Here is a 27,064-nt window from a genome sequence, read left to right as displayed (position 1 = left end):
TGTGTGTATGTGTCTGGGTTAGGAGAGGATTATAGAGCGTTTAAAGGACCAAAGGGAGAGAGAAGACAGAGAACGTCTGGATGAAGTGGAGTCATATAAGAAGGAGAACAAGGATCTGAAGGAGAAGGTCAACAGCCTGCAGATAGAATTAACAGAAAAAGAGGTCAGTGAGTATGCAGGACGCAAAGAGATGTGTGTGTACGGGTGTGTCCACATGGCTGCATAATGTACACATGCTGTGCCTTTATGTTTCTCTACGCTGATGTTCTGTACAGTATATTCTGTCAGCAGGCGTTTATATGACATTCAAGCTGTGGCATTATGGCCAAGTTAAACCTGGTTTGAACCTGTGCTAACTATCTGTCCACCTGCAGTCCAGTCTCATCGATTTAAAGGAACACGCTTCATCGATGGCATCCTCTGGCCTCAAGAGGGATTCAAAGCTCAAGTCACTGGAAATCGCCATTGAGCAGAAAAAAGAGGAGTGCAGTAAGTTGGAGACGCAGTTGCAAAAGGTAAGTGTGCATTTCACATTGCAGAATCACTCATCAGGCTAATGTGTCGATTTGATTTAATGAAACATGTAAATACTCATATTTAGTTTAGATCTATATTTTAGATTTAGATGCAAATAATTCACAGATTGCCAATCAATTCAGGCCGTAGTTTTTTCGCACAACAGTTACATAGTTATCAACACAGATATCTTACAAGTTATCCTTCCTTTTTTGTAATACGAGAATAGCTTCATCATTATGTAAACATAGGCATTGGAGTTAAGGAGAGTTCAGTAAAACTCATCAGTAAACACCATACCACGGCAGTTTACTACAGCAAACACATGTTCATACAAATGTACAGCTGTTTGCAATACAATCTTACTACAAGGTCCCTGTAGTCGCTGTGTTTGAGCTTTTTATTGTATCACATAAGCTACATCTGAAACCAACATCTAAAGTTACATTTTGCAACCCCACCTGCTGGGAAATGCAATGAGATATGATCACACACTCCAGAACAGAAGCTACATGGCTGCTGTGGTAAATTTGTTTTGCCAAATACTGTTTCCAAGGTTAGAAATTAATTTTCAATCCAAATAAAAATAAACTTTAATTGTTTTTATTAAAAGTGTTTTTAGCTATAATTTTTCCATTTAGTTTGGTGAGGGCACAGGCATTTAACAGGACACAGGCATACAAGACAACAAGACTGAATGCACTCGTACCAGGAACATAGACGCCATAATTAAAATCCCACAAACATCCATTTAAAAATGCAGAGAAAATGTATCAAGATCTCTGGCTCGGGTATTTAATATATCAAAATATCAAGGTAAGAAAAAAAACATACCAACCCAACCCGCTATAACTATACCCAAATGGAAAGTTTAAACAAAAATACTTGATAAGAATAGACTAAATTGAAACATTAGTAAATGCTTAACGTGCGTTTCAAACATGTACAAAAAACATTGGATTGTTGTGTAATTAAGAAGAGATTCAGGAGGACAAATACGTGTCTGGCTTGATGCTGCTGCAGACGCCAGACAGGGCATTGAAAATCTGGATGTCTGGTCACCCTCGTGTCTTGCTCAAGGACACTTAGACATCCACCATGGAAATAACCACTAGTTCTGTTTTATACTTGTTGTGGAAGTCCCACAAACGTCACGAACATCAAACTCCATTGTGTCTGGGTTCATAATATTATCAGTAGTCCTTCAACAGCGTCTGAATGATGGCCGCTCACGATAAGCCACGCCCCCTTTCTGTCGCAAATGAAGCCACGTGGGGAAGAAAGGGAGCTATGTGATTGGTTGAAAATGAGGGCGACATCTGATTGGCTACAGATCGTTCTATGTTAAAAAAAAAAAAAAAAAGGCATTTACAGATCCAAGCGCAGCAGGGGAGTCTCAAAAAGCCAACAAAACAAATAGAAAAATACACACACAAATACATACAAATGCAGAAATATATTTGTGATTTTTTTTTTACATTTATATAAATCATTGTGAAACCTTCTGTGTGCGTTTGTAAATCAAAAATATTTTTGAATTATTCTGTGAGCATTTATGAGTCTTTATGCGCATTTGGGAATCTTTATGTGTTCATTGAGACTAACCTGACCCCAAATTTGAATGACTAATCCAAAATGTATCAACACAACACACTTTATGTATGTATGTATATAACAACACATTATGTATGTATGTATATAACAACACATGATGTATGTATGTATATCACAAGGTGAAATTATGAAAACTTGCAATCCCACATTAAGATAATTGCTGTGAATATCACTGTTATCTGGACTGAACCAGATACGTGAACCTGCCTTGGATAAAACACAGTTAATTAGGCTAATGGCTACCATCGTGCTACTTCTCCTTTAACGTCCTGCACTGCTTTGATAGGCCGCTGCAGGGGACGACAGACAGTCCATACCCTCCCTCGCTTCCTCCCACTCCATAATCCACAGACTATAACTGTGTCTGTTGCTCTGCATTTGTCCGTGATGTGTTGCCCTTAACCTGTAACAACATGTGCTGTACTGAGACTATGTCACTGCTCTGTCAAACATGTATTGTAACATGTCTGATCCTGCTGTTCTCTCCTCTGGCTCAGACTAAATCCTAACACTTACTCTCCCGCCCTACTCCCTTCCTCAACCTCTCCGTTTGCAATGTAGCAAGCTGAGCAGCTATTCAGTCACATGAACAATCCTGTAAGTCCTTCTCGTGAGCTCTCTGAGGCACATATTGAAAGCATGAGGACCACTGATAACCTCTTTGAAACATGCTAAATGGTGATCATGCCAGCCCCAAGAATAGGTTCTGCTTTACCCACTGACCCACCCAGATGCATGTTGATCGTCGCACTGTACTGATATAATGAGCTTTAACCTGCACTCAGAGTCCTGTGCAACGTACTCATTCTGCAACTGTTTGTGTTTGTGAGACTGGTGCAACATATGCAGTATTAAAAGTGCACTTTATTTGGTCAGTTGGAATTATACAGTATATTTAATTTGTGTCTTCTAAATGTGGCTCTGTACTTTGTTTATCTGTGATTAGTTTGTTTAACCACATTTTGATTTTCTTAATCTTACACATAAAACACTTTTGTTTAATGAAAGAAATTTAAGATGAGGCAAAGTCACGAAACCTTGATCATTATTGAGAGCAGTATATCTAAGAGCCTACATCCATAATAAGCATTAATATCTTCACAAAGGGTCCTCCTGTGTTGTATGTAATGGAAGTCGAAGGACCAGGCCTGAATGGGGTTTACTTTTGGTTAATCCTTTGACACATACAACCCTGTAATGAACTGCGAAGCCAAACTTTCCCCATTTTTCCCATTTGTTACAGACGGATGGTATATATGACTTCTTTGAGTACTTTGATTTTTTTCTTTTTAAAAATCAAATTCTGTGTATTTTGGAATTCTACAAAACATCAAATTCAAGCTTTAAATAGTTTTGAGGGATGTGCTGACACTGGCATTTGGTATTTTCTCATTTATACTAATGATGCATTTTTGTAGAGTTAAGTAAAATTGTAGTTACAAAATAGGTTAAGCTTCAATTATCCTGAGGTACTTTATATAAGTATACAATATGTCACAGAAATAGATGATACATTAATACAGAAACTAATTCAAAAAAATCTAATAATGAAAAAGCCATTAAAAGTGCAGTACCTACAACCCTGAAACGCTTCATTAAAACCTCAGCTTCAGCATAATTCTCTCATCAAAGTCCACATTGATACCCACAGGCTGACAAGAGTCTAATTTTTATGTCTAACAAATGTATTTTTGATCTACTTCCACATGTATTAGTGTATATACAATAACGTAATGCATATTTTACAATTTGAATAATTGAGAAAATCTCCCACAAGCTAAATCCTAACGTCGTTCCTCATGCTTAAAATATGAGACTTACCGTTAGCCGACAGATTAACTTGGTCCCTGTTGCTTCTGTTTCTCCATTCTTTTGACTGAAAATCACAAAGACTGTGCAGCTTCGTTGGGTTTGCATGACATAGTCGACCTTGTTGCATGTTGTCACTGTCAGTGTTGCCACGCTTTTCTCTCGTCTCAGTGTGGTGCGGTTAGCTGAGGTATCAGTCGTGGTTGGAGATCACTGCAGTGTTTTGGTGGATGCTCTCTGGCTCTGTACAAGTATTGCACTTTTGTGACATCTGTGGCTGCATATTGTATCAAGGGTGATGTGTACCACTGTATTGTACTTCATAGAGAGTTACAAACTGTTGAAATAATGGTGAAACTAGTCCATATTGATCAAGCAATAAAGCTCTGATTAGTTTGACAAATAGCCACAGAGACAGGTTCAGGATTTAGCATTTCACTGCCACTGATTTGTTACTATTTTTTTTTATCATTAAAGCGCTGCAGAAACACAAGACACACAGTTCTGCATTCTGCACACTCACCAAGTGTGCAAAGTGAGTCTCAGAAGGCTGTTGAGTGGAACTAAATAATAGCTCTGTTAAAGCTAATGAGCCAGCACTAGTAATGATGCCCTTGTTCACAACATTTGACTTTTCATTCAGAGAGAGAGAGAGAGAGAAAGCAAGGGAAGTGCATAATATAAGACAGTGATTGACTGCTGTGTACTGTATGTATCTCTCTTATTTGGGCAGTAAAACATTCTGTGCTGTACTGCATGGTTGTGTTGATGTTATCATGTTAACTGAGTGTATCTTCGGGTGTGTGTATGTGTGCATGTGTGTTTGTTTGTATCTTTCCCTGGCACGTGGATGCAGAAGACCCATGAGGTGGAGCAGCACTCCGGCCCCAGAGGGAACCCAGACTACGTGGACCGAGTAAAGCTGCTTGAGAAGGAGGTGAGCTACTACAAGGACGAGGTCAACAAGGCTCAGTCGGAGGTGGAGAGACTCCTGGACATCCTGCGAGAGGTTGAGACTGAGAAGAATGACAAGGATAAGAAGATTGCTGAGTTGGAAAGGTAAATAGATCTGACTGTCTCTTAATGTATTGAAGTATTCGAAGACATCTTGAAGTAGATCTTCCCCCACAAAATGATCATTTGTCTATCAGTTACTCACCCTGTGTTACTTTGCAGTCTTGAAGAAAACTTTAAAAAGTCTGAATTGAAGTAAATTGAGTGGCTAGTTTTACAACAGCAAAACTATATCAAAACATCAATTTACAAACTCTCACATTACTCCTGCAGTATTCCAAGACTCATTTATCCAGTCATATGGTTACATACTTCCAAACACAGAGTTAGAGTTATAATAATTATAAACTCATACTATTATGGGTATATTTGTATGCTATTTCTGCAAAATTGTGATGTTATCACATTACATTAATTTTGTAAAAGCATTTGTCCAAAGATAATGACAATATGTGCATTCAAGCTTGATAGGAAGAGGTGTTGTTGTTGTTGTTGTTGTTGTCACGCTGTCCTTCCCAGCTCCAAATCAAGAGATACAATAATACAAATATACAACAAACAAGAAACAGCAAAGAGAGACCCACACTCAAAAAGGAAACAAAAGACACACATATCGCTTTCTATACGTACTGTGTACATTCTTGTTTTCCACCACTAATATAATTTTTTGAAGTAATCTAGTGCTGTGTTGTGTGCTATGGACATACAGAGAGTTTTGGTTGTATCTGCTTAGTTTTTGTCAGCTTTAAAGTACCCTGTTCTATGTTCTCCATGTTCTGAATGATCTTCCTTGTGTTTTTGTATCCACGTACTGTCATTTTCCTGTTGGTATGTACAAGTGTGACATCATAAGTTTTGTGTCAGCACAGTGTCTTGCCCGGGATCCAGTCGCTGGATTTGATAATATACTCAGAAATACATGAATACATCTTTCCTTGGATGCATGTTGAGATACACACAGAAAGCTCTCTTTTCAAGTTTTGATTCTTTGTGAGATGTCATATTAGAACACAAAGTGCCTCTATGTTATCTTTAATGGAAGAGATCAGACAGATTTAAGTTAATGGACCCATGCATAAAGCTCACCTCTCTATTCGGTCCAGAGTCTCTTCACTGGATGCAGACCACCATCATTATCCTATACTTGAATTTAAACTGATGAGACAAAGATGTGATGAACTGCATGAGAACCACACATGAGCCCTGTCTGCCAATGATAGCCCCTCGTCCCCGTCACTTTAAGACTCACAAAACCACCAGTTCTCTTGTTCCTGCCTAGCTAGTGGTAGGGGCCATTTCATTTCTCTGTCATGCTAATTTATTGGTCGCGTTTTATTAATTGAGTATTCTTGTCTTTTTTTTGCCATCTTTACCCACTTTTTTTCTGTCCCTTTCCTCTTTCTATCTTATGTTTCATGCTCATCTGTCTCTCTCGTCACCGTCCGCCATTGATCATTTTCGACTTGGTCTCAAACTTCCTTTTTCTTCTCCTTTCTCAAATCTGATTCTGTTTTTTTTTTTTTTAAATCTCTTCTCTATCACCTATGCAACTCCTCCTCTTTTACATTGTGCCCCCCTGAAACCAGCCCCCCTTCCTCTGACCCTCGCCCCACCCCTCGTCCCGGTGGCAGAGCTCCCCCTGACCCTTCTGTGTCCGCTGCCCCCCAGCAGATAGGGGGCATGGTGTGGGATTTCCTGGGAAAGTGAGTGCTCTGCCCTGGCACTTCAGCTCGGCTGCGTGGTTAAAGTCTCCGACTGAAACTGCTGCAACTGCATCTGGTTTCACCTGTGTGCCCGGGTCTGCCTGCTGTCCAACGGATTCTCATATCTTTGTATCAGAGTGACGGGTTGTTTTGTCTGCATTGCTGTCTCCGTACACATGATTCAAAGATCTCTGGATTCATGCTTGCTCTTATTTATGTAGCATGTGTTTACTTTGTGGAATGTGTATGTGCTATGAATGGTCGTAGATCAGTCTGTTTATGGTTTTAAACTGCATGTAGCAACCAGCATTATAAGCCATCTATATCTGCACTGATGATAGACTGGGAAATTATGTCTACCAAGATTTTGTTGCATGACAAATCACATTATAGCAAATTATCACATCATAAAGTATTAATAATTGCACAAATGTGGTCCAAATACTTTGTGTTAATGATGAAAGTCAATATTAAAGTTTGAGGTTTGTACCTCAGCCAGCTCACAAGTAAAAAACAAATGTTGTAATATATGTCCCGGTGTTCATATATTCTGTGGTGTTGGTTTTGATTCCCCTTAACAATAGACGTTATTTCACCTTGGGGTTCCTTTTGTGGCATGTTTCTGTTTTGATGCATGGTAAAGTCGCACAATAAAACCAATCACACCAAGGATTCAGCAAACTAGCAACCAAATTTCACACGTTGCACTGTACATCTTCACTTGTTACTGAAAGCCCTGATCAACATTTGCACTTGTATATAGATATTTAATAATATTTTAAACTGTAAATACTGCACTATAAACTGCACTACAAGCAGTTTCCTTGGTGTTATTTTCTCATCTGCTCTCGCTTTTGTCCAACCATTTTAGTTGACTATATTGTACTTTGTGTCCCTTAGGGCCCTTTGTTTAACTGTATTAAAGCACATAAGCACACTAAACATTTGCAGACACACAATATACACTTTTTTTTGTGGTGATGGCTGTTTGTTGCAGCTTATGTAGGAAGTTTCTGTCCTTAAAGCTCAGTCGTCCTCCTGCCATGAGCACACTTTCCCTGCTCATTCCATCCACCCATCTGCCCACCTCTCTCTACGTCACCTTCTTCCACTGTAATTCTAACCCTCTTATCCTTCCAGCAACATCACCCGACAGCCCCTCTTTCTTCTAGAGGTCTTTCCCGGTGCCCACCCTGCTCTCCATCCTAACTTGCCCCATCCCTAGCTTGCTCGACCAGATACTAAATCAAATGATCAGCCCAGTTGCCTGCATGAATAGAGCTGCTGTGCTCCAGGTCTACACACGCTCTGTGAGTGAGGTGCTGTAGTAGGCAGGATCTCGACTGAACCTTGATCTTGAAGTGTGTCAGTGCAGTCTGGTCTCTTTAGTCTGAACAATCCTGCATCCATAACTAATTCTCAGCTAACACCTTTGCTCGGTCAAACCACTGTTGGCTTCCCCTCCTTTTGCTCTGCACTCAGACATGTCCTCTTCCCTTCCTCTTGCCTGTCTGACTGCATGTCTGCCACTCCTAGTCTTGGCAGCAGATGCACATGGTTCTGTTTTCAGAGAAGGTGCATCCTGCATTCGCTGTGTTAGGCTACACAGCAGCGACGGTCACAGGTGCCTCTGTGATCTTCCATGTTGTTTTACATCGAACACACTGTGATGTCCTTTGTATTGTTTTCTTTTTGTGTGGTTATTTCTTTATGTTCTGGTTCTAATGTCTCTTTTTTTTACTTTTTCCTTTGTGTGCTTTCGTTTGCTGCTTCCAATGTCTCCTCCACTTGTCCTGTCATTCCCTTCTCTTCTGTCTCTTACTCTCCCCATCTGCAGTCTAGCTCCTAGGTAAGTAAAGCCCCTCCCTCCCCATCAAGCTCCCATCTTTGTCCATGTCCATCCTAACTCCGGTGCTTAAGCCTGTGAGCTATCTTAGCAATGTCTTGTTAACATGAAGCTCTCAATTCATCTATGATGCTCATGTCTTTTTGCTGTCCTGGTGATCTCACTCATGATTGGTACCATTTTGAAAGAAGATTTATTCAAAATGCACCTGACATGATTGTCCATTACGCTGTACTTGTTCTTTTTGTTTGTTTCATGTTACTTGTCGTAATTTAAGAGAATATATTGTACCCTATTCACACATATACTGAATACATATGAAACACTATTGCCTTGAGGATGTATTTTGCATTTCTTAAAAGATAAATACTACAGCAACTACATAACGATACATAATCATAAAAATGATTGGCATGAAAATGCTACATTTGTGTGGTTTTACAGACAAGGAGGCAAAGACCTGACAAAGAAGGGTCCAAACATCAAACTGGGACCACAAGGGGACAAGAAAGGCTTAGGACAAGACCCTCGTAAAGATGGCTCCATGGACAGTGGCCACCACGTAAAGGTGCAGATTTACTTTTGAGAAATAAACCAGTTTATTAAAACCTTCATAAAGGTAGGATTTATTGTCGGACTGTGTTAGCTGCCTAAGCTGAGTGTATTTATTAGTGATATATGGTTTAATACTTTTGTTACTGAAGCACGTGTCTTCAAGTGTCTTATTTACACATTTGGTGTATGTTCCCATCTAATGCAGTTGGAAGAGCTGATGAACACACTGGAAAGGACGAGGCAGGAGCTGGATTCCACCAAGCAGCGTCTCTCCTCCACACAGCAGTCGCTGCAGGAGAGAGATGGCCACCTCACCAACATGAGACAGGAGCGCAGGAAACAGCTGGAGGAGATACTGGAGATGAAGTTAGTGTCATCATTTGATGTCAGCCTCACAAAGGCAGCCCATTATTTTACTTCTCTTGCTGTGTTTCTGGCAAAGGCACGGATTCATGTCTGGAAACAGAAATTCTCTCTGAACTATCTACCAAAATTATGTTTTAAATGTATTCGAGCGGCTGTGGCTCAGTGGTAGAGCAGTCTCTTTGGCTAAAAAATAGTCCTGTATATAAAAATAAAATAAAAATCTGTCAAGCTTTTCACACGGGGCTGCTGGCTGCAGCTTCACATTAAACATATAGACGTTAAAGCTGTAATAATCTTAAAAGAATAACGTAATAAAAGAAAGGAAGTGTATGCATGTCTACTCTACTGCTTTGAATCTCAGAGTACATGTGGCTGCTGTGCTCATGGGTAGCGTGGTTGCCCTGCGACCGCAAGGTTCACGGTTCGATCCATGGTCTCCCCATAGTTTACATGTCAAAGTGTCCTTGAACCAGACCTTGACAGTATTTTGGTTGAAAGCCTGTAATGGGATGTCTTACCATTTCACCATTTCACTAATGTGCTTTCAATTTTATACTGTAATTTCTGATCCATAATGTTTTTGTTCTGCAGGCAACAAGCTCTGCTGGCAGCCATCAGTGAGAAAGATGCTAATATTGCACTGCTGGAACTGTCTGCGTCCAATAAAAAGAAGACCCAGGAGGAGGTGTTGTCTCTCAAGAGGGAGCGGGACAAACTGATGCACCAGCTCAAACAACACGTTAGTACTGCAGCACAATGTCAAGGAAAATTATGTCTGCACTGTAGCTGGTTGCCACGGCAACATTAATACAAATAAAAAATCTAGCTGCACAAGGCAACTACAGGGGCCGGTGCACAGGCATGACATTGCTAGTTTAGTTTTTCCCCAATTGTGTCTCATTGTGCTTTATCAGAGCTGAGGCAGGTCAAGTCTCCACTCATTTCACACAGGTCCAAGTCAAGTTACGAGTTCTCATTTGCACATTGCAAATCATTTGACAATCTTTTCTGGCCATTAACATGACATCAGCCCTGATCCGATTCCTATCAAAGCTCTGTTCATTGTTTTCAGTCTTTATGCTAGGTGTTAAGCTAAGCTAATCGGCCGCTGACTGGAGCTTTGTATTTCGGGTATAGATGGGAGAATGGTATCAATCTTCTTATTAAACAGTGTTTAATAACAGTGTTAAACAGTGTTTCCCAAAATATCTAAATCACAAAGACCTTAAAAATGAAAAAAGATGAAAATCCATCATCTGAAGTTGGAGAAAAGAAAGGAACACATACGCCTCAGTGTTGGTTGCATGGTTATTGCACTGGATTGTATTACATTGTAAGGTGTTCTTGTTTTTATGTCAATCCACATATACTGAAAATATGTGCTTTTTTCAGTTATGAACTCATTTGATGTTCTTCTTGAGGGAATAATGTTATGTTTGTTAACAGCTGCTGATCATCTTGCACTAATCAGTTACATCTTCCTACAGACACAAAGCAGAATGAAGCTGATAGCTGACAACTACGAAGATGAGCAATATCATCCACACGGCCCTCACCACCCCCCGACTCAGCCTCCTCATGCTCAGCCTCAGCCTCAGCTGCAGTACCCTCACGCTCCTCACGCTCCTCACGCTCCCAACGCTCCCCACGCTCCTCACGCGCCTAACGCTCCTCATGCTCCCCACGCGCCCCACGCGCCTAACGCTCCTCACGCTCCCCACGCACCTAATGCTCCTCACGCCCCTCATGCTCCTCACGCTTCTCACGCTCCTCATGCTCCTCACGCTCCCCAGACTCCTCACGCTCCTCATGCTCCTCATGCTCCCCACGCTCCCCAGACTCCTCACGCTCCTCACACCCAGCAGACTCCATATCCACACGCCATGCATCCGCAACACCCACAACACCCACAGGCCCCCCAACAGCATCCGCAGCAGCCACAACCCCAGTACACTCACCCACCCCATCCACAGCACCCTCAGCAGCACGCTCAGCATCCCCAAGCACCTACCCAGCATCAACAGCACCCACGCACCCCACAGCCCCAACACCCTCACCAACAGCACCCACAGCATCCTCCACAGCACGCACATGGACACCCTCAGCAGCAGCACCCTCATCCTCAGCACCCACACGGCCCTCCACAACAAGGACCCCACCCCCAACATCCACATCCCCAGCACCCTCAGCATCCTCAACACCCTCAGCACCCGCACCACGCCCAGCATCCACGTCATCCATCGCCCCATCATCGCGGAGGGCCGGCCCGAGGACCCCCACATGCTGGTCACCGCCCTGCCCCGGACCAGGTTAGATTCTCATCAAAGTACAACCATGAAAAATTACTTTTACTTGTAAACATTTAAAACGTTAATTTTTTTCTCACACCGCCTGCTGTTTTCAGATCAGCATTTACTCCAGTTTCTGTGTACTTTCTTCCCTTCATGCATATCGCTGATGTTGGCCTGTCACACTGACTATAACAGGATGACGACGAGGGCATTTGGGCATAATCCTTGCTGTGACAACCAAAGCTCTAATATTGTTTTGAGGGGTGAGATATGTTTAAGATTTTCCCACTTTATGATTGTCAGTGTCCCCTGTGTCTGCTATATTTCATAGCAAAAGAAACAGTTGTGTGACGTCTGGAGTTTTTTGTTTTGTTATCTCTGACATTCAGAAGATTCAGTCACTACTGGAGGAGCACAGCCATGCCATCACTTTGAAACACTACCCGACCAAACATTTATTACCTCCACTCAATAAACGCTCAGCAATGGGACCTTTGTTTACTTACTGGGGAAGAGGAAGGGGCACTCAGGTGTGCAGGTCATGCGGGGAGACTGACAGCTCTGCAGGTAATTTTAAACATTTTATTTCATAATATATTATAACACACAAAATGATAGTATTTGTTGAAAATAAATTTCCAAACATTTCTGCTTCAGGTGACCTGGAAGTTATTTTTTGTGCGAACAAGACCAGACGTCATCTACTTCCTCAGCACAGGATCTCAGATATGGAACTGAATTGGAAGGAAATAGACAGATGTTAATGCCGATGGAGAGACTGATGTGCTGTGTGTCTCTTTCGGCCAACAATGCACTCTTGAACCTCCCAGCACAGATCCAGCCCAGTATTTGTTCCTCATCCATCTCCTTGAGGTTGACCCAAGCTCATGGTTGTCTCGCTGTCTGTTACACCTGCCTGACTGACTCCTCTGGCTCCGTTTGGCTCCCCCACCTGACTCTTTCATGGTTTCTTAATCCTCACTGCCCTGCTGACCCACCTGGTGACATCTGACCACTCTGCCTGGCTATCATGACCCTCATGACCCTTCTGTCATCTGATCGTGTTGATGAGCTATTTCACTCTTATTTTACCTTAACACGTGACCAACACACCGATCAGCATATCTAAAAGAGAAAGTGTGCTTTTTTTGTCATTTTTTTTGTGTGCTGACTAATAATCCACCTTTAGCCTTGCCTGCAGCATTGGTGGTTTCCTCTGCTGCACAAGCTACTGGGTTTTTTCTAGCCTCAAGGCTCTGGTTGCTATTCATCTTTCTCTTCATGTTACCTCATTTAATCAGAAGTAGTAAAAAAAATCAATCTATGCAGATGTCAGTCTAGAGTGAATACATTCTCAAATCTATCAATCAAAGTGTAATTAACCATCCAATCAGAGCGGCCAAGAGAGCGGTCAGAAACTACTTATCAGTTAAGTTTCTGAGACTATGCACCTATGCACCTCCTCCGTGTTGCAGGAATTTTTACTAATGGTGCTTCTGCTGGTGCTTAAACTAAATGGTGTCAGAAGACCTGGTCAAGAACATCTTTTAGTCATTTTACAGTGGAGGGACTTGATCCCACAATGGGCTTCACAAACAACTGTAAACAGAGCTTTGTACATACGATTTGACCGTTTTGTGAGAAACGATCACTTCAAGACCCACATGGAGGAGATTGCCCTCTATGAATACTACGACTATACATACATTATAGTCTGTGAAGTGGAGGATTCAAGTGGAGGATGGTCAATAGATGTTTTCCCTGCAGGTCTATTTGTACTATTGACAGCCCAGTCTCTGACCTACAGTATGCTCCTGCTCCCCTCTCCCTTCTAATTCTTCTCTTCCAGCAGTGGTCTGTGACCTCCCCAAACATAGTGACTTGTTTTCTCCTTCTCAACAAGGAGGCATGTGCCTCGTGAAAAAAAGAAACTGTACACATATATGATAGATAAGCATATAATATACATATAGAGATAAATCTATAGTGTGTCTATACGTGGTCAGAAAATCGTTTCAAACTGACAAGATGATATATGTTTTTTTCTTCATGGTTATTTTTCTAACTGGCTGGAGGTCAGAGAGATATCTTATCTAGAGTGTTGAGTGGTGTGATTTCTCTCTGATTTGTACATGAGTAAACCCCTCAACAGAAAGTAACATTCCCTGTCTGGAAACACAGGACAGCCCAAAAAGAAAAAAGAAGAGCTTTAGAGCAGTTTATGTGAAATAGACAAGTATATCCAAATCTATCTAGAAGTCTCGTAAAGATGACATGATTACATTCCTTTCTTCAATGTGAAAACATTTAGTTGAACAACGCTTGTGGTGACAACTTTGAACAATGAAAAAAAGACTGAATTTTGCAGCTCACATAAGTAGCAATGAGAGTATGTCTGCTGCCCTCAGCAGGCAGAAACTTGCACTTGTGAGTGAGGACTATCACATTGAACATCCAAGTGGAGGTTTGAGTGACTCTGTCGAGATGCATTTCTTCGCGTGTTTGTCGCCGTTGTCGTCTTGTAAACAGAAGTGGTGATATATGTGACTGTGACAGCTGATTAAGTAGAAAAACCAACACACATTGTTGCAGTGTAGTTGAAAATTGAATTAGACCGTGTCAAGACAATCCCCTACTTCCTCTCCCTCCTCTCATGGTGCCTGTGTGTTTCACTTATGCGGCCAAGTGTTGATTGTTGTATATAAATGTCTTTCCATCTACACATCCTCCACAAACCGACGTGACTCATGCATAAACTGTTGTGTCTGCTTCACATGTGAACCTTTACAGCTCCCGTCACTGACCAAGAATCCACAAATTGTGTGAAACTTTTGTGTTTTGTGTTTACAAATGTTGAAAGAAAAGTCCAGATTTGGATTTATTTTAAAAGGGAAGATAATGCAAGCAGACAGAGGAGCAAAAATCCTCTCACTTCACCATCAGGGGGGCGGAGTACAAATCCTCCATTTTCAGGTCCTTAACTACTGAATACTTGAAGTAGGGGGTTCTCCTACCATACAATACCATTTTAATTTACATGGTAGAAAACATGAAACAATTCATTTGTGCTCATGCATGCTGAATTTTACATAATGTGCCAATTGAAAGCGATGATGTAAGGATAATCTCCTGTTCTCTATGCAGAGCGATTTCTTAACTGTTGTGTCAAAATAAGGTTTCGGAGACACAGAGGCTTAGAGGCTGGGGCTGGTTTCCTAGGCTTAGACGAAAGACTAATCCTGGTTGTGAATGACTGGCATGGCCCTCGGTGTGAGGTGGAGTCAAGAAGTCAAGTGTGCATCTGTGCCTAGAAGCAGCCGTATAGAAAGACTTGAGTTGAAAGGCCTGTAGGTTCACCAGTAATGCTCAAAGGCCTTTGAGAAAAAAAGCATGAAAAACACATATTTTCACTTTATTGTTGTATACAAGATGTTTTTCTTTTAATATGTTGCTGAACCTTTGGATCAAACTAATCACTGTGACCAATGCCAGAAACATTTGTTGTTGTGACAGAACAAACATTGTTTACTTTTTTTATTACTTTTTGTATTTAAGTTAGCTTTATTTTTTCTATTGTTTCAGCTTACCGAATATGCCAGTTTGAGACTGTACTATTTGTATATGTAAATGTTTTGAGCTGTACAGTGAAGAACAAGTTAAATGTGAGTGTCCAGCATGCTGAATGATTACCTGTGTGAACGTGAGCTAATCTCCCATGAAGCATCATTCCTCATTCATTACTTGCATCTGCATCGTGCATTGTGACGGTGTGATGTTGTGTTTGAGAGTGATGTGTGTCTCACTCACTGTGTCCCCTTAGTAGACAGCCTGTGCAGTTTTGTGAGAGTGCAGCATGTTTTTGCGGTTGCTTGTGTAAATGTATTCAGAAAAGAGAGAAGTGTGTGTGTGTGTGTGTGCATAGCTGCGTTTATGAGTGTGTGGGTGTGTTTGTGTGTGTTATGAATGCATCAGAGAAAAATCTATTTAAAAAAAACTTTATCAGAGGAAGTCCCTAGAGTAAAAAAAAAAAGCAAGAGTGAGTCAAAGTTTTGAATGAAGCATGGATACTCTGTGATGTTTTCTGTTTTTTAAACCTAGGAGGCTGTCCTCAGTGACCCAGTTTGCTATTGTATGTGCTGTATCAGAATATTACTATTGAGTGTTGGCCAGCTTGTTTATATCCATCAAATAAAGGTGACTTTCTTTCTGTCTTTGTTTGAGATTTTCTACTAAATCAGTTAAATTGTATGTCCATCCTAATTGAAATACGATCATAGCATTGAACTTAAATGCATGGTATGATACTGTGGAAACAAGCACACAAGTCAAATGTTGCATTGATTTTATATCAGTTTAAATTTCATAATAGAATATTCATATTGAAGAGCAACAACTGAGCCAATGAGTAAATGACGCTAATAACTATTTATACATCCACAATTAAATTCTATCAAAAGTATTGGATTTTCAGATACAGAAAGTGCTATTTTATATAACAGATGTAAATAAAATATTGTCATTAACAACAGAAGGACCCTTTAAAATAAAGAAAGATAAAATCTGGGTATGTGTGTCAACATAGGACAACTATTTGTTTCATATTCTTAATACAAATTTTGAGAAAAGTGGCAGAAAATGACTATATTTTTGATGTTACAACTTTATATTTAAAGAGTGCAAATACAGTGTCACTGATGTAGTATATAAAGTAAATCTAATACAATATTTCTCAACATCTCTAATCAAGCTACAAATGACAACTTTGTGCATTGGTGGCTCTAAATGAACAAGAACAAGATAGCTGTTCGAAAAACAATGAAAAGCACGAGATGATTAGGACTAATTTTTAACTCGGCACAGGAAAATGGTACAGTCGTTTAATCCTTTTTCTTCCTCTTTGGACAATAAGTCTTACGCTTTAACTGATTTCAAAAGCATCTTACAGTCTTCAGTGATTGGAGTTTGTGACAACAAAGCAAACTCAAAGTACTGATGAAGACAGTGAAAAACAGTTGAAAATCTCCAGACAAAGCTCGTAAGTGCACCTCGAAATAAGCTTTGTCAAAGTAGTTTTTAAAAGATCAAGAATACATTTTCCCACTCATCTTACATAGCTCTGTGATATTACAGAATGACACTTAAAAGCTGAAGCTAACTTCATATCAGTAACTTATACAGTATATCATACCACTATACATCTGCTTTGTCTGAACTATGATTGTTAGGCCGAGCAGTGGCACATGAAATGTTTTTCGGAATACTTTGAAGCTTTAATGTCCCTTTAAGAAGCTGCCTAATAAACGGTCTCCCCTGTTAGAAAGCCAGTACCCTGCCATGGCGGCCACTGCTCCCATAAATACAGATGTGTAGACCAAATCTCCCTTCGCAGCCAGTGTGCCCAGAGCACAAAGCACCATCCCGAAGAGCATCTGCTGCAGCACCTCCACCTCGTCGTCCTGGATATCCTCAAAGAGACCTTTCTCTTGATCACCTGCACAAGAGACAAACTTAAGAGGTTGCGATGCGGTGAGGTTAGTTCACATGATTGTGCTTCTGATGGGACCCACTAAGGTGCTGATTCTTCACACAGGCAGCGTCCTTATGGATGAAGCCTTGAGCACAGTCACAGCGGAAAGAGCCCTCTGTGTTGGTACAAATCTCATCCAGATCATGACAGGCGAGTACCCTGACACTACATTCATCTATATCTGAGAGAAACAAAGAGAGACAAATGATACAATCTCATCAGAGACCTACTGGAGTTTCTATGGGGAGTTTCCTCACACGAATGTATGCTGATACAATAATACACTGTTTAAAAAATTTAAAGGAACACTTTGAAAACACATCAGATCGCAATGTGGATGGAGTCTTGTGGGACGCCGTCCCAGATCTCTCTAAGAGGGCATCAGTGATCTCCTCTAAAGTCTGAGGAGCAACCCGGTGGCGTCTGATGGACCTAAACATATTATCCCAGAGGTGTTCTATCGGGTTTAGGTCAGGTGATGGTGAGGGCCATTCAAGTGCATCAATTCCTTCATCCTCCAGGTACTGCCCGCATACTCTTGCCACATGAGGCCGGGCATTGTCATCAGGAGGAACCCAGGACCTACTGAACCCGCGTAGGGTCTGACCATGGGTTCAAGGAACCTACCGGCAGTCAGACTGCTGTTCTCTAGCCTGTAGAGGTCTACATTTTGAGTTGCAGAAATTTAATTTTGACAAAATGGACTAGCTTGCCACATCATTTTTCCCTTTGATTTTTGGGGCGTCTATAAAAATAAGCCTTCTTTAGGCTGAAACGTTTATTTCCATCAAAAGATGTGGCATCCTTTCATTCCGAAGACATTAAACTATCCATATCAGTATAGATATCCAACATGTTTTTTTTTTTTACCCACATTGAGATTTGATGTGTTTTCAAAGTGTTCCTTTAATTTTTCTGAGCAGTGTAGTTCAAAATATTCTCTTTTAGGCATTTACCCACACATTTGGATCCTGTCAGTGTGAACCCAGAGGCACATTTCCTGCAGCGTGCCGGTCCACTACCCATACAGCCCACACAGGCCGGGGAACAGTCTGAGGAAAGAGAGATCTTTTTATTAATCTATTTACAAAACAATCTATAAGAGTTAAAAATGCCACAAAACACAATCGGCGAAGAATTAACTGAAAGTATTATTTTATATTTGAGGTCCAAAAGTGCAACTTAGTTGGGAAGTTAAGATTACTGGGCAGGTTCCACAGTGATCATCAGGGGCCACACAGAAGGACTTGCAGCACTTTATTGTGTCGTGCTCAACTTTTGTAGATGTGACTGATATAATATAACCTTTCTCCTAATAACAAACAAACTAAACCAAAATCTAACTTTGTGATCGTTTACATGAATAAGGCACGAAAAGACTTCACTGTTACAAGAGTGAATGCAGCGATGCTTCAGCAGCAAACAATTCCCTATATGAGTGATTATATGATCTATAATGGCTGGTGTAGCTTTATAGGTCTCAGATAGGAAGCTAGCACACACACACACACACACACACACACACACACACACACACGCACACACACACACACACACACACACACACACGCACACACGCACACACACACACACACACACACACACACACACACACACACACACACACACACACACACAGACACACACACACACACAGACACACACACACACACACACACAACCTGCACTGTCTATAGATTGACACACCTATCTCATTATCATGTAAATGTCAATGTTGTCCAGGGACAAAAGGGCATTGCTAAATGAGTTTTTGTGTTAAGACCATGACAAAGGAAAACTCAGGAGTTTGAAAATAAATTTGTGAAAGATAACATAGATTTATTTTATCAAAAGGTTGGTGTGCGATAGCGTTGTTTTTGTTAATACTGGTATAATTATGACTAACAGTATCTCATAATGATATGTTTAGATATATTTTGGTCTTGTCTGACAGCTTTTTATCACCTTTTGTCAGTTTGGGGCTCCATCTGCCTAGATAAGTGTTGAAACAATAATCAGTCAATGAGTTAATCAATAGAAAGGGGATAGACACAACATTCCAAAACTGATTCATTAAATGTTCAAGTAAATTATCAGTAAAGAAATCCCAATCTTCCAAAGTGGATTTGCCGCTTCGTTTTTATTGATACCACTCCTAAATTATATATATATATATATATATATATATATATATATATATATATATATATATATATATATATATATATATATATATATATATGTATGTTTAGGGCTGTTCATTGGCCAAATAAATAGTGATTTGTATTTGTCCATTTTTCTTAGCACTGTTTATGTTCATTTATTTAATTTCTACATCTAGAAAAAACGATTCTAAAATTACTGACCTCGGCATTCAAATGATCCGTCCGTATTGAAGCAGTATTCGTTTGTAGGACAGATACCCAGCTCGGTGCCACACTCATCAACGTCTAAAACAGATCCAAACATATGAAGAACGTCTGCTTGTCTTATTACATACATGTATGGGATGCATGCTTGGGATACAGTACCTACACAGGTGTTAATATGGAGTGTCCATCCCGCTCTGCATTCCTCACACTGGTCGTTTTCTGGGCCTGAACACTTGCTGCAGGTATCTGGACAGCTGTGCACCTGGACAGCCAGCAGACACAACAGCCAAGCTGCCTGCAGCAGGTGAAGCATCCGTTCTCCCATCTGTCCCATCAGATCCACAAGAAAACGTTTCTCACACACCCTGGTTTGTTAAATGATGCTCTCAAACTGGGATCATAATAGAACATTGCTGGCAAAATAACATGTGAAGGATTTTTTTTAGAGCTTCACCTTTGGAACAATATAGTTCAGTTTATATCCCATCATCCTGATTAAGAAGTTGCTGATTATTTTGGTGATCAAGGCACAAATAAGAGTGAAGTCTGTTTGTTTGTCCACTAGAGGGTGGAAGTAACCAAGTAGCCTACATTACTCAACTGTGCATAGGTATTTCTCAACCTGAACCTTGTTTGCACGTTTTTTTTAGTTTTTTTTTTACTCATACTGACTTATAGGGACAATAGCTTCTGAAATGACTTCATGTCCGTTCCACAGAATCGCAAATGATGTCTTTCAAATGTGTATATATATATATATATATATATATATATATATATATATATATATATATATATATATATATACACACACATACATACATACATACATACATACATACATACGTAAAAGTAAAATAAATGTGAAAATGAATAGTTTGAATAGTAGTCTAAATAGTTTGATGATTTTGACCACATAGATGAGATATCGATTTCGATGGCCGCGTGTATTAGGAGGATCAACCAGGTGCTGCATTGAAGCTGTGGACACTGGTGGTTCTTGTGGGTGCGATGACACGTTGTAAGACCCACAGAGGAGGAAAGATTTAAAGAGTTGGACGTGTTGCTCCCTACAGTCGGTTATCAAAACGAGCCGAACAGACAGGATCAAAGGAACAGTAAGGTACACCTTGTTGTTTCTCTGAAAGGTTATTTCCATAATGTTGTCAAACACTTATTGCAAAAACCTGAGCAAAAACACGCACTTTTAGTGACTGTAACAGTACATTGAAGCACTGGAATTTCAAAATATGTTGTCCCATTATCACCATGAGAAAATTATTAGATTATATTGGTCAATACAAATCTGAGATGGGTTCTTTCCATTTAAAATATGTTTTTAAACAATACTTCATATTTTATTACATAATTAAATCACACATTTAATTGTACCTCAAAACAAACAAAATACATGCGTTCAGAGTTTTCTTTACCTCTATTTGCTGAGTCTGAACTGTGTTGTCTTTATAAAGGTTTAAAAGCCGTGAATGCAGCCGACATGTGCTTCTCAAACTTCACAACTTGTTTGATAACAGATTGTTCACCAAACATCCCGAGCGGGCGTAGCATGTGACATCCTCACAGCACCGCCCCTCCGGGATGTCAGGAAATGAGTATACAAGCGTTTCTCTGCGTCCCTTAACTGACACTAGACTACACCAATGAGATCCACTGCCCTTGTCTGAGAGAAGACCAATCACAATCCAGGATCCGCCATGCACAAAAATACACACTTATTTTTAGACAAGTGTTGTCAGATAACATACAGTAGGCTACAGGGATATAATTAGTCTGGGTGGTGGTGGAGCAGGAGAGGTGGGGGGCAAGCCAAGGAAAGATCAAGATGCGCAATTCCTCTCCTCGTTTAAGAATGGGCGCTGTCACACCCGGATTGGCCACGAGAAGAAATGCACCAAGCTGTTCTCAATCCTTAATCAGGAGCCAGTGGTCACGCTCTGTGCAACAGGTGATCTGAATAACCCTCCAATCACTGTGACCTTCAGCTAAAACTAATTGGAAAAAGGGAAATAAAAACATGTACAAATGAATGAGGTTTTTTGTTTATAGTATGTGTAAATAGGATAAACATTAAGGTAGTTATTTAAGTTACATTGTATGTACACTAAGGTAAATTGTTGAGTCATACTCTATACAATAACCATAAAGACAAGTATTTGTGTCCATACTTTTTAAACATTAAGCACATTATTTTAGTTATAAAAAGAAGTAGGACCATAAAAGTATATCCTTATTATGCTTTTTTTCGACAGTATTTCTTTTTGTGTTGTTTCTGTTTTTTGTTTTCCATGTTGGAAAAAACGTATCTTATCTAAAACATTTGAGTCAGTCCCAGAAACTGTGTAATACTTGCTTCGATGTCTACTAGCATATGACATCCACAGTGGAAAATAGTCAATAAAAAATACACTGTTTTCTCCCAATGAAGTAACATGCGTAATAAGAACTGCAATGCCATTATTCCAAAAGTCATTTAACATTTTCAGTAAAAAATAATGGGGCTAAAACTGCAGGCAGGGAAGTGAAGTTGGAAATAACCCGATTGAGAGATGAACTAATCCACTGTAGTTGGCATTTCTGGAGAATAACAGCGATATAGATCATTGCAAGCCAGCCTTTAGTGGTGTCTAATGTTTAGCTCATGCATAATTTAGATGAAGTAGTCCTTCATGTACAGAGCAGCAATAATGTATAGATGCTTTCAATGCTTTGTCACCAAGTTTCCTCAACTTCTGCACGTTTCCCGTAGGAGGCCTTCTGCTGTTTCGGCCCCTCTTTAGTCTTTGCTCTCCATCCACCTGATGGTGTCAGATCTGTCCATGTTCTTCAACGAGATTCCTCCCCCCCCTCCACCCCCTCCAAGTCCTTCCTACAGTGAGCTCAGACAAGAGGGCCTGGGTTTGAGAGGGAAGCTGGAACAAGGGCAGACCTTGAAGCAGCTCTGGTAAACTCCTGTCACTGTTTGAATGGGAGTCAAGTGTCACTAGAAGAAAACGTTCTCCAGCTCTGCCCTTCTGCTTATCCGCTTGAATGAAGGACAGGGAGGCCGTGAAGACATCCGAGTAAGGGGAACATATCTGAGGTAGGCCCTTGTAGTCCCCCTTTGTCTTGATAACCTCTGTGTTCCGATGGGTCCATTCCTTTGCTCTCTCTAAGGCTTTGCGGGTCAAGACGAGCACGACTCGGCCGCCCCGGCTGTTCAGTTCCAGTAGCTGGGAGTGCAGCCATGGCAGAGGCCCCATAGTGCATTGCTCCTTCCTGCTCCACTGGTCCACAGACACGCTGAAGCCCTTGTGACAGAGCTGGGAACCGAGTCGACACACTGACTCCGAAACACCATCATCCATATCTGGGGGGCTTAACAACACCACATGAACCTTTCTGCCAACTTTAGAGAGGAGAAACAAGGAGCCGTATGTCAAATAGTTGTTCCATCATGACTTCATGATTTTCTTCTTTACAAGTAGTCTTACAAGAAATTACTCACTCTTTACTAATCCGCCATGACGCCAGCTCCAGACCCATTCTATAAAAATCCAAAAATGAACGAGTAAATCTCACAATATAGGGATTTTTGTCATTTCACTTCCACAAATAATTCATAACATTTGTGTAAGTAGGCTAGTGCAGACTTTATGAACAATTACCTAATATAGTAAACAATATTTAATCTTTGGGGCAAATAAAAAGAGCCTTTTTTAGCGAAATGTTTGGGGAAATGCATATTTCATCATGGGTTGGGTAGAAATTCCAGAGCAGAAAGTCTATGTAGCATACAGTCTGTTATTTCATATTTAACACACTAAATGCAAACATAAATTAATAAAACTCACTCTTGACAAAGTCATGAAGGAGATAAAATGCAAGCAGTGTCAAGCAAACCAGCAGCATGATGCCAACAACCAGGAGACTCCAGCGCCACCTGCTAGCTGCAAGTAGTACAAAACAAACTCCTGTTTTATAAAAAGCTCAAGAAACAGGTGCTGTATTTTGTCAAAATATGTCCCAACCAGCCCCAGTTTCTGTATTATAAACTGTGTCGAACTCACTGTTATTTAGACAGAATGGACCCAGCTCATTTCCGATTCCTTTGACCTTCACCTGCACACATTAAAAAAACACAAATAAGTTATTCATAATCTGTAACTGAATCAACATATGACTCATACAAGAACATTTGCAAATGATTTACCATCACACATGGTGAAAGCTGAAGTTGGATTTCTTCAAACGCTCCTATTTTCTCCTGAAGAGGACACAATTATACATCTTAGTCATTTAAAACGTGTGCTGTATATCCAGGCGTCATTCAAACCAACAGAACGTTACTTTAGATTTGAGCAGAGATCCCACAGTTTCCAATGATTTTTACGATTTGTGTAAATTTTCTAAAAACATTTTGCAAAACACTTCCAAAATATTTCCAATTAATTTAATGGTGCAGCTATAACAATCATGTTTATTTCAGGCAGAGTAAATAGTATATAGCTTCCATTCTAAGTTGAGACAAGCTGATACAGAATATATGTAACCCTTTCAGATAGGATGTTTTCTTCCAAACATAAAGCTCTGTGGAAATAAAAGCGATGGTTTGAAGTCTGAAAATAAGGAGTACAAGGTTCAGTATTAAAGTGTCTTACCCACTGTCCCTCTCTGTTTTGTTGCCATGCGCTCTTTTCCAGCTGTTGTCTAAAGCCCTTTATCTCCCTGCAGCTGTGTTCTCTGCGGCAGGGCCACACTTCACCCTCCAGCCTGCAGGGAGCAGACAGGTTCCACCACAGCTTTGCACCGGAGTCGCTCATTTGGCCCTGTTTCACAGACACTGACACATTCTGCCATACGTTCCTTTGGAGGAAATCTGAAGTGGACACGTAGGAAACATCAGCAATTCAAAGGTAAACTGCCCGCCCTTCACCCTGTCAACTCAGAAAGATCAAAATCAAACGTAAAGAAAAGAGATCTCGCACCTGTGTTTCTGAAGGGGCAGCTAAGAGAGCGTCTCTGCTCGTCCTCATTCCAGACCTAAACAAAACACACACACACACACACACATCAGTCATATAGGTCTGCATAGACACAACACTTACTCATGATGTTCAAGTACCAGTACCTGAAGACACATGCAGGGGGTCACAGAATACAGTGGGATGGGCGTCCTGTTCCATCTCTGGAAAGAAACATTAAACACATCATAGCTTTAACGAGAGAGACAAACCAGTGGTCGAGAGTCACTCCAAACGTTCACTCAGGTGATGTAGGTACTTATACTTTACTTAACTTTTGAAATATTATGCCACTACTCCATTTGAGACAGAAAATCAATTATATTGCTTTATCTTTTTAAGTATCTTTGGACTGCTGATTGGACAAATCAAACAATTAGAATTTTTTTAAAACTTTTTTTACAACTTTTTATTAAGAAAAAGTTCATAAAATAACTAATCAGATTATTTTAGGGACTGCTAGTTAATTACTTTGCAAATTTAATGCATTGATATATCAAACTATCTGACAGTAGAGCATTTAGAATCTTGCTCATGTAATAAAGCACAAGTAATAATAATGCCAGTAGTACATCTTAATATATCTTAAAGTGACCATTGTGCAAATAGTACTTACACCTTAACTTAAATGTGAATGCATAACCACTAAACCAATAATTAGGTTGTTATATTGCCATTTTCTACTTGCACAAATCATCAAAATACGTAAACAAACAAGCAAAACACAGCAAAAGCAAAAAAATAAAATAACAAACTGTTACCGCCACCAAATTAGGCACTGATATACAACACTGACCTGACATCGTCCATTCTGCTCATACTGGACGCACACAGATGGGAGACTTGTATTCCTTCCCGCAAACTGCAGCTCCACCTGATTCTTCTCTTGATTAATTACACTGCTCAGTCTGGGCACTAAAAGGAGGGAAAGAAAAAGAACGGTTGACTTCTCCGTTATTTTTCTAAAAATACAAAAACAAAAGGGCACAAGGAAAACAAACGCATAGTGTGTGAATTATTTACCTCTGCACTGTTCCACACGTTCCTGCTGCTCCTGGGAGCACACTGAACAGAGATGATACAGTATGTGTCAGCACATTAATCGGGTATGAGTTCAACAGGTGCTTTGGAGTAAAACGACCAAACTTTACCTTCATCTAGAGAAGGAACGATAACTTCTCGATTTAGATGTGACGATCCAGAAGAATAAACATTCACATGACTGCTGAAGGAAACCCCAGCTGGCTTATTGATCACCACAGAAAACTATAGAAGACACACACACACACACACACACACACACACACACACACACACACACACACACACACACACACACACACACAGTTTATAAGATTGGAGGTAAGCTTACAGTACACCCTATTGACATGACACTTCATGCTCCAGCACAGGGAGTCTACAGTACCTTTGCCCAGTTCTTCTGAGTAAGAGCTGCATGATTAACCGTAAACTCCACCTTCTTGCACGTGGGCATGGCAGACGCTGCACTGTAACACAGTGTCACAGACGCTGTTGCAACACAGAAAAGGTAGGGCTCAGATTTCATTGAAACTGTGATGGAAAATCTACCTTTAGGGACAGCCCCTAAAACTCACTTCCAAACCCACAATTAAAGAGCATACCAGTGTTTTTATTTTCATGTTTTAAGCCATGAACTGGTCCTTTAATAACAAGTAATATTGTGACAGTTAGCTTCATGTAGCCTTAGTTTATACCTTTTGGATTTCTCACTGTCTCCTCGCTATAATCCTCTTCATCATTCCCGGAGTGTCCTTCATCCTCTGTGTCTTTATCTGGGTTGAAATTGATCTGTGTGTCTATCACCAGACATAATGCACACAGCGCCCCGTCACTGCAGCATAGCTTGGCATATGGAGTCAGGTTTTGGACTCCCACACCATTATTCTCTGCTACAATAAGGGACATCTCATCCTTTATGGTGCAATCAGAAATACCCTAAAAGGAGACAAAATGAATTGTGGAAAACAATAGACATTTTAAATGGGTGACATTGTAACTGAATGTTATCTGCATGGCAGATATTTACTGTTCAGAGGACTATATTGTGATTAATATATATACAACAGCCTGTTTAAGTTAATATTTAAAAATAAGACACGTCACAGAGAAAAAAGGAAATTAAAACATGTGAGCTTGTTGCAACAGAACTAAAATGAAATGAAAAGTGTGATCTGTCAACAAAAGCTGTATGTACTGTCCTGCAGCAGAGGAAATATCTGCTTCAGTGTATCCTAGCACCCATCAGTACCTGCAAGCAAATGACTTCATGGCTGTCATATCCAGTAATCTCCAAACCACAGGCTGGCATGCACAGAGTGAGAAAAACACACCAAATGGACCATCCAGGTAGAAACATTTTGCCTGCAAATGATTTGAGTCCTACAGCAT

General features: G+C 40.4%; 3 protein-coding genes across 5 annotated transcripts in view; 1 reads left to right on the top strand and 2 right to left on the bottom strand.

Moving 5' to 3' along the window:
• erc2 (ELKS/RAB6-interacting/CAST family member 2) overlaps positions 1-12,192 on the top strand; it is a 32,442-nt gene extending 20,250 nt beyond the window's left edge. The window contains exons 9-19 of one of the 3 annotated variants that reach the window (XM_068593589.1): positions 23-163; positions 375-515; positions 2,692-2,727; positions 4,796-4,998; positions 6,540-6,656; positions 8,947-9,070; positions 9,263-9,423; positions 10,015-10,162; positions 10,911-11,732; positions 11,910-11,977; positions 12,104-12,192. In XM_068593589.1, coding sequence (XP_068449690.1) covers positions 23-163; positions 375-515; positions 2,692-2,727; positions 4,796-4,998; positions 6,540-6,656; positions 8,947-9,070; positions 9,263-9,423; positions 10,015-10,162; positions 10,911-11,732; positions 11,910-11,936 — 1,920 coding nt within the window. In that variant the 3' untranslated portion in view covers positions 11,937-11,977; positions 12,104-12,192. The remainder of the gene's footprint in view (positions 1-22; positions 164-374; positions 516-2,691; positions 2,728-4,795; positions 4,999-6,539; positions 6,657-8,946; positions 9,071-9,262; positions 9,424-10,014; positions 10,163-10,910; positions 11,733-11,909; positions 11,978-12,103) is intronic. The other 2 variants (XM_068593590.1, XM_068593591.1) reach the window with 2 other exon arrangements.
• Positions 12,193-16,074: 3,882 nt separating this feature from the next.
• Positions 16,075-21,160, bottom strand: LOC137796765 (protein disulfide isomerase Creld1). Its single transcript, XM_068594875.1, has 6 exons — positions 21,047-21,160; positions 19,773-19,938; positions 19,608-19,691; positions 18,198-18,293; positions 17,282-17,422; positions 16,075-17,205 (listed from the first exon to the last, which is right to left on the bottom strand). The coding sequence occupies exons 2-6, from the start codon at positions 19,936-19,938 to the stop codon at positions 16,985-16,987; spliced, it is 708 nt and encodes a 235-aa protein (XP_068450976.1). The 5' UTR covers positions 21,047-21,160; the 3' UTR covers positions 16,075-16,984.
• A 663-nt stretch (positions 21,161-21,823) lies between these two features.
• On the bottom strand, positions 21,824-27,032 carry il17rc (interleukin 17 receptor C). Its single transcript, XM_068594967.1, has 14 exons — positions 26,925-27,032; positions 26,371-26,611; positions 26,061-26,164; positions 25,786-25,900; positions 25,658-25,699; positions 25,431-25,549; positions 24,742-24,798; positions 24,599-24,653; positions 24,272-24,489; positions 23,824-23,877; positions 23,677-23,732; positions 23,465-23,556; positions 23,119-23,157; positions 21,824-23,019 (listed from the first exon to the last, which is right to left on the bottom strand). Exons 1-14 carry the CDS (start codon positions 27,030-27,032, stop codon positions 22,439-22,441), a joined length of 1,881 nt encoding a protein of 626 aa, XP_068451068.1. The 3' UTR covers positions 21,824-22,438.
• Positions 27,033-27,064: the final 32 nt, after the last annotated feature.

The sequence above is a fragment of the Clinocottus analis genome, unplaced genomic scaffold (genome assembly GCF_023055335.1).
Source record: "Clinocottus analis isolate CAN_PGR_092001 unplaced genomic scaffold, fCliAna1.0.p SCAF_3, whole genome shotgun sequence".
Lineage (NCBI taxonomy): Eukaryota > Metazoa > Chordata > Actinopteri > Perciformes > Cottidae > Clinocottus > Clinocottus analis.
The sequence above is the reverse complement of the archived record's forward strand: the minus strand, read 5'-3'. Positions and strand labels throughout refer to the sequence as shown.

What these genes read in the sequence shown, in the direction of transcription:
- il17rc (XM_068594967.1), bottom strand. Translation starts at nt 27,032, where the DNA reads ATGTTTCTACCTGGATGGTCCATTTGGTGTGTTTTTCTCACTCTGTGC. An exon ending in ATGAAGTCATTTGCTTGCAG is followed by an intron (nt 26,612 to 26,924) that starts GTACTGATGGGT and finishes GTCTCCTTTTAG; the next exon opens with GGTATTTCTGATTGCACCAT. An exon ending in CTCAGAAGAACTGGGCAAAG is followed by an intron (nt 25,901 to 26,060) that starts GTACTGTAGACT and finishes TGTCTTCTATAG; the next exon opens with TTTTCTGTGGTGATCAATAA.
- LOC137796765 (XM_068594875.1), bottom strand. Translation starts at nt 19,938, where the DNA reads ATGGGAGAACGGATGCTTCACCTGCTGCAGGCAGCTTGGCTGTTGTGT. An exon ending in CGGATCATTTGAATGCCGAG is followed by an intron (nt 18,294 to 19,607) that starts GTCAGTAATTTT and finishes CTCTTTCCTCAG; the next exon opens with ACTGTTCCCCGGCCTGTGTG. An exon ending in GACAGGATCCAAATGTGTGG is followed by an intron (nt 17,423 to 18,197) that starts GTAAATGCCTAA and finishes TGTTTCTCTCAG; the next exon opens with ATATAGATGAATGTAGTGTC.